The sequence below is a fragment of the Amphiura filiformis genome, unplaced genomic scaffold (genome assembly GCF_039555335.1).
Source record: "Amphiura filiformis unplaced genomic scaffold, Afil_fr2py scaffold_536, whole genome shotgun sequence".
In the NCBI taxonomy this organism is placed as follows: domain Eukaryota; kingdom Metazoa; phylum Echinodermata; class Ophiuroidea; order Amphilepidida; family Amphiuridae; genus Amphiura; species Amphiura filiformis.
Window position 1 is genome coordinate 4,007 of NW_027306000.1, and position 7,396 is coordinate 11,402.

Sequence of the window (7,396 nt, forward strand, 5' to 3'; positions counted from 1 at the left end):
AATAGTTGATAGCATAATATTATTATAATCATCCGGGAGTTTCATGTCCGTATTTCAATCGCTTATGCAAATGGTTTAACTCGACATTACGTTCCATCCGCCTTAACAAAAGGTGTCATTTTTGCTTCACAACTTCATTTCCTTCTATCGGTCACTGAGTTAACAATGTGCGTACCATAGGACATTGCAATGTGCGTCCCATAGGCAAATTACGGTTTGTTGTAAATAAACTTCTGTAGATGATATCAAATATCGTTTGGTTGCATGTGTCTTAAAGAATTAAGAATTTAAATAATTGACTTGATATGTGTTATAAGAGAACTGATATCCACGTAAAAGCCTATTACCAAAATTTCAGTTGATTCCGATTTTACGTTTACGAGTTATGCATGCTTATGTTTGTTACACTGCACCAGAACGAAATACAAATTTGACAATATTAAATTTTGCTACACGAATTAATCTGCAAGTATTTTATTTGGTACATAAACATTATGTGCCCAGAGATTTCAGTGGTATAAAGATCTTAACTTTTTTGTGAAAGGTGTGAGATGTGGCTGTGGATCACGAAATACCTCTTAAAGGAAACCAAACGTAAAGTCCAGTAAAACCATTTCAATTATCTTCTTTCAGAAAAATATTGGTCATTACTTTTTAACCCGGAAGTAGATTTTAACTGGTCGGATGATGATGCGTCAATGAAATAAGCCATACTGATCATAATAATTGTTTTATAGTATCAACAGTATTATTTTACATTCAAACATGGCTACTGAAAGAAAACCACCTGTGATCAAAAATGCCGATATGGATTCAGCTGCCCAACATGATGCGCTCGCATTCACCAAGGTAAGAACTAAATAGTTGATAGCATAATATTATTATAATCATCCGGGAGTTTCATGTCCGTATTTCAATCGCTTATGCAAATGGTTTAACTCGACATTGATACGTTCCATCCGCCTTAACAAAAGGTGTCATTTTTTTTTCACAACTTCATTTCCTTCTATCGGTCACTGAGTTAACAATGTGCGTACCATAGGACATTGCAATGTGCGTCCCATAGGCAAATTAATAAAATATTCGTTTAACGTCTCAACGTTTTGGCAAATTGAAGAGGGAGGGCTCCATGGTGGTCAAATACAAAAAAATTTGCCAATTTTGCTGAAAGTGATCTCAAAATGTTTGCTTTGTTATAATAGTTCAGGAAATTAATAATTTGCACTACCTGCGATGTTTCGTTACCACGGTAACACAGCAAAACGTTCGAGTTACTGCCCGTTGAGTCGAATTGATGTTGACGTATTTTCCCGCGTTACCTAGGTAACAAAATGACGCACATAGTTAATCTTTTTCTGAATTATCTTAGCAAGAGAAACATGTTTGGACATGTTCCTTGACTGATTTCATCAAATAAGGTATTCAATTCGAGCCAATTATGATATTTCTGTCTTTATTTAGGCTATATTGGGTTAAAAATATCTGGTACCTTAATTCTTGTGTTGTCTGCATAGGAGTACTAGGATAATAAAATGTATCATCGAGTTTAACAGTTATCTAGGCGCCAACCCGTCAGCTTTACCGTAATGATAAAGTTTTTAATGCCTTTATATGGCTTGAGAACATAATTAATTTCCATTGATTTCTATTTTGTAGGACGGTATGGAGAAATTCAACATAGAAAAAGACATAGCAAGTTTTGTAAAAAAAGAATTCGACCGGAAGTATGGACCAACATGGCATTGCATTGTAGGAAAGCATTTTGGGAGTTATGTCACACACGAAACTAAACATTTCATATATTTTTACATCGGTCAAATGGCTGTTTTGCTCTTCAAATCTGGATAAGTACAAAAATGGAACAGTTGAAGAAGAAACCCGTATTCAATGAATTAAAATTCATGAAGGAATCGGATAGCAACGTTTGCACATTGTTTTTGTGGGACATGGGAGCTCATCAGATACAACGAATTGCAGTCCGAATACGAAGAATGTCCTTCTGATATCCAATAATTTAGAATTGTTGTGAAATTCGCAATATATAATACAACTTTTATGGCAAATTATTAAAAGTTGATATTTTTTAGATTTTTGATATTTAACCGTCCTCGAAGTAAACTTTAGAAATCTAATGATATGTACTTAAAGTCTATGTAGGTGGAATGAAAAACCGACCATCAACTGAAAAATCTGACCTTTCATACCGAAGATATACGAGGGTCATTCAAAACGTTCTACCTCCATCATCACATCTCTGTTATCTTACGCGCCAGGACATTGAAATTACCCAAGGTTATACTCTTAAATCTTGGCTACAAAATCAAAGTTGTTTAATGTGATTTTTGGTTGCTAAAATATGTTGGTTGAAGTGAATACAGATTTGGTACGTCGGAAACAGTCTGAAAATAATTCTAATTTTGATTAAAAGGTTGGCAGCATCTTACGTGAAAATCATTACAGATTTATTTCTGAAAATGATTCAATTGCTTTATTTTGTTCAAATAATTTAATCAATGTCTAATGCTTGCAGATAGTACAATTTTACTGGGTATCATGTCTTTTGTACAACAAAACCAATACAATCATGTTCAGACTAGTCTTCGTATTGATCCTTCTCCATAGGTTGTTGAATTCGATTGGTTGAGCACTTGGTGGTTTAAGTCATATTAATTGGTTCATAAGTTAAAATCAAATAAGTATTATACACAGTTTTTGTATTCAATAAGTATATACAAGGTTATTAACAAACTGGTCACCTTATTTCCACGACAAGATGTATCCATTGATTGAAATAGGACGTATTACAAATTACACTTAAGTCGTATACAGACTCCGAGTATTAGACGTACAATATTGTATGTACAATATGTACGTTATTTAATCTATTGCCATTCTATTTCCAGTAATGTTTAAGTTCTAACGAATGTTTGATGACGAAAAATCGATAATATGTTACATACAATATCTAGCAGAAATATATTATTGATTTTACGTCATCAACCATTCGTTAGAACTTAAACATTACTGGAAATAGAATGGCAATAGATTAAATAACGTACATATTGTACATACAATATTGTACGTACAATAAAAAGTCTGTATACTGCTTTAAACGTGGTCTAGTCAAAATCTGGCAAATTATTTGTGCGTCCGAATCATTCAATGTTTTCTTCTCATATAAAACATAACATTACATAATAAATTTAGCTTGTAATAAAAACTAACAAATGATCAGATCAAACAACCGTGCCGAGGAAACTTTTGACAGCCTATACTGTGGATTTATCCAACTATAGTTTCCAAAATGATATAATAATGTATTACATCATTATCAATTTTTTAAATTATATTACCAATATCTAAATTATTATATTATTTAAGTCATTATATTTGTCCTTTGTCTTTGCATTATATATAAAAGACATACTGGGCTATATTATACATCTATATGTGTACGTGTGGCGACATAAAACTGAATTGAACAGCATGTTGAGCCAAAAACGTTACATAATAATAATAATAATAATAATAATAATAATAACAATAATAACAATAATAATAATAATAATAATAATAATAATAATAATAATAATAATAATAATAATAATAATAATAATAACACTTTTATAAAGCGCATTACATACAAGAACATACCCAAAATATCTCAAGTAAACTACAACATATTTATACAAAATGAATAAATGTTGAACAAGATACAAAAGGTCTTACACTTTAACATACTTATATTATACATCGGCAAAAAGACAACGGTTTAGGACGCTCATGACGATCAGAACCGGCAAGGAGTGACGAAAAGCCAAAAAAATGCACAGAAACAAAGACTAATCACTGGTTCCTCGTCACAGGCGCCCTACAAAATATGCATAATTATTAAACTAATTGCAAAATAAATGAGTATTGAGATGTTTCTCAAATTGGTCCAGTGGTGAAGCATTCCTGATGTGAGGTGGGAGATCGTTCCACAGCATTTGAGAACGCTGGCCGTATGTGACAGTATTCACTGATTGGTGGCAAAGTTGAGTGGCAGAGCTAGATCTCAGATGAAGTGTTTCGTGGTCATTGATTTCTGGATGTAGATTAAAATATGTCTGACTGGAACAGAGTGGGCTGGTATGGGTACTGGATCTGAAAAAAAAATATGAAAATCATTTTCAACACCCCTTTGGAAATAAGTCTAAGGGACCCCATTATAAGCCTGAAAGATTGGCTTTCGATTTTTTATTCAAACCTTAAGGCATAATCCCAATGAATTGGGAGTTTTAAAGATTTAGTATTATACATGCAATTTATCTTTTCTTATGTTTTTAATTTCTTCATATTGTACCTTTGTTATGCAATTTTTTTTTAAATTTGGTTTGGAAGTAGAACTAAATAAATAAAATCAATGAATCAATCACTGTTCATTATCTCTTTTATCTGATTAAAAATACAATATAATAATATCAGAATTGAGGACTTCGTCGGGGTTCGTGCATATTATATAGTGTTCCATTCACAGACTGTCCATTATCCTACGGGAGATGTTCTGCCAGAGAGGCTTATGCTTCTCAAATTGATGAACGAATGAGACAAATGAACGTATAGGACAAATGAACCCTGTCGGTACTTAATTATCCTGGACACACCTCTGCCTAACCGAGAACTAAGTTTGAATGAGGTAAAATAATTTCACCCACCGTTGATCCATCCATCATAATTGCATTATTGCCCAAAACATTGGCAGACTGCTGAGGATCCACAGATGGAGAGGCAAACCTTGGAGTCAAAGATCGTCGTATGAGCAAAAAAGAAAACACAGGGAGACGATACCCAGTGTTACCATCCCGACAACAGCCCCGGCGACAATGCCCGCAATAGAGGCACCTGATAGACCTGTCGTTGTACAAAGGAAAATCACGTTATAAAGTACTTTTTATGAGGATCCTTGATCATCAATATCATTCAGTGGTGTGTTTGAAAAATTGTACAGCGCCAATGAAGACCTAATAAAAAACAGTATTTGTCCACAGGTTTCGAACTACTGCCAGGACACTGAACATAGAATGCTATGTTAAAGAGTGACATGCGACGATGTCTACCAATACTTTAGGATGCTGCAACTCTCTATACCTACTTTTTGCTGTTTTTGCAACCCATCAGTATACCGGTTTTACAAAACGAGCACCTAAATCAGTTAGGGAGAACTCATAATTCACGGACGTCTCTGATATCGAATACTCTTGAAACGGCATGTCACATAACAATATCATATTTCAGAGACGTCTCATAAATCACATATACTCCCTAGTTTCAAAAACCCAGTCGCAAACGATATTAGTAATTTTGGTGAACGTGCCGGCTCAGTGGGGAATTATTTTGTGAGTAAGCCATATCAGGGTTGTAGCTAGCCCACGTTGAGTGCCTGCTAATTTTACTATCCAATTCATGAATTAGAGCGCAGACTCGGGTACTCTTGGGATTTTTTGTACTTCAAAACATTTGATTTTGGCCATTGCAATCTAAGTGTGTTCTGTGCCCATTTGTCCAGAATTTGCACAGCTAGATATAATTTTGCGCAGGCAGATATTTGCTAAACATAGGACAGCTTATTTAATACACTCAGCTTCGTTCCGATGTGCTGCATCGAGTGCCCAGCTGTCAACAAAGCTCGACGTATGTGATATCACAGACCCCCGTATGTGAAATCACTGACCCGTCTTTGAAATCAGAGACGTCCGTGAATTACGAGTGCCCCCGAACTGAAATGTACCCTATTTGGATGATAATATGCTTAATTTGTGTGTATTGGTCTCCACTGAAAACCCACCCACCGACATACTAAAACCACTAAACCTTTATATTCCACCACATGGGAAGAGGAAACCGGGACGGCGGCGCACACTCTGTATTTACAGTATGTCCAACACCTTCTGGGAGATACTGAAGGGATGCTGTTCAGCCAAACAAAATTGTCTCGCTTGCCCAAGATCGCAATAGTTGGAGAAAGCTTGACCCCTACAAATGATCTACGTTGGAAGAATGGGCACTTGCCTAGTTAACATCACTGTGTAAAAAATAACCAGCCAATATGTTAGCTATTCTCCAAACTTCTAGCAAATATATTTCTTAACATGACCTAAAATTACAGCTAGGTTAGATGTTCAGAAATAGTCGCACTTTTGTAAAATATGAGTGAGGGCAAGGCATAGCTAGCCAACTCCCCGTGTTAATTGAATGGAGATTTGACCGAAAATATTGGTATCGGACCGCTCACTTCTGAAGGATGCCACAAAAAAACGGTACAAGCTACATTTTAACTATTCTCTGGCAATCATCATGATGAGTTTCTTATATAGTATGCCGAAATTGGGTACTGTAGGTGATTGACAAATGGTCGCACTTTCTGATAAATAAGTGACAGTGAACATGAAATATCAGCGCCCATAAACCCAAGTTAGTAGCTAGTTAGTGGAGGCCGTCACGGACTGATTATTGATTATTGAAGTGCCTTATTAATAGATACGCACGATTTAGGGCAAGAAAAAAACAAACCGGGACACTCATCATCACTCATCATCATCATCATCATCATCATCATCATCATCATCGACATCATCATCATCATCACTTTCTACATTTTTTTTCTAAACAACATAGGGCCTACCGTTTTAATAAGATTTTTTTCTTGAAATGCATGTAACTATAATTATTGTTTAGAGCGTGATGAAATAAAACATCACGATTTTCATCACAAAACAAATATAATGCATAAGAAATCGTTTGTTTTAGAGCGTGATGATGAAATAAAACTTATCACGATTTTCATCCCGAAACAAAGTAATACATAAGAAATCAATTTTTCGTGAGTGATGAAATAAAACATCAAAATTGTCATCACGAAACAAAGTAATACATGAGAAATCGTTTGTTTTAAAGCGTGATGAAATAAAACATCACGATTTTCATCACAAACAAAGTAATAGGCCTACAAAGAAATACATTTTTCAAGAGTGATTGAATAAAACATCACGATTTTCATCACGGAACAAAGTAATACATAAGACATCGTTTGTTTGATTGCAATCAACCGCGACAGTTCGTCTCACACACATAACAATGCACTGCGATCAAATAGGTTGATGACAACATTTGATTGAATGGACTGCACTGCGCCATGATTACGTGCACCGGTTCAAATCCTTTGTTTGGAGCCAATCAATAATTTCACATACAGCCTCTATGCAAATTAGAGTTTACACACGCTGCAGCTGGGGTAATCGACCGAAGCTTGTTGCCGTTAGTGATCGAATGCATGAGCTTATTTGCTTTACTGAATCGATTTACTGGATTAATTTCCTGTTAACCGGGTTTAATGCCACAAAGGTCGAATCGCCTT

General features: G+C 35.0%; 1 protein-coding gene across 1 annotated transcript; it reads left to right on the plus strand.

Moving 5' to 3' along the window:
* The first annotated feature begins 652 nt into the window (after positions 1-652).
* On the plus strand, positions 653-2,722 carry LOC140145662 (dynein light chain LC6, flagellar outer arm-like). Its single transcript, XM_072167346.1, has 2 exons — positions 653-849; positions 1,657-2,722. The coding sequence occupies exons 1-2, from the start codon at positions 766-768 to the stop codon at positions 1,846-1,848; spliced, it is 276 nt and encodes a 91-aa protein (XP_072023447.1). The 5' UTR covers positions 653-765; the 3' UTR covers positions 1,849-2,722.
* The last annotated feature ends 4,674 nt before the right edge of the window (positions 2,723-7,396 follow it).

Coding starts and splice junctions, on each gene's coding strand:
- LOC140145662 (XM_072167346.1), top strand. CDS start 766: ATGGCTACTGAAAGAAAACCACCTGTGATCAAAAATGCCGATATGGAT. Junction 850..1,656: donor ATGCGCTCGCATTCACCAAG/GTAAGAACTAAA, acceptor TCTATTTTGTAG/GACGGTATGGAGAAATTCAA.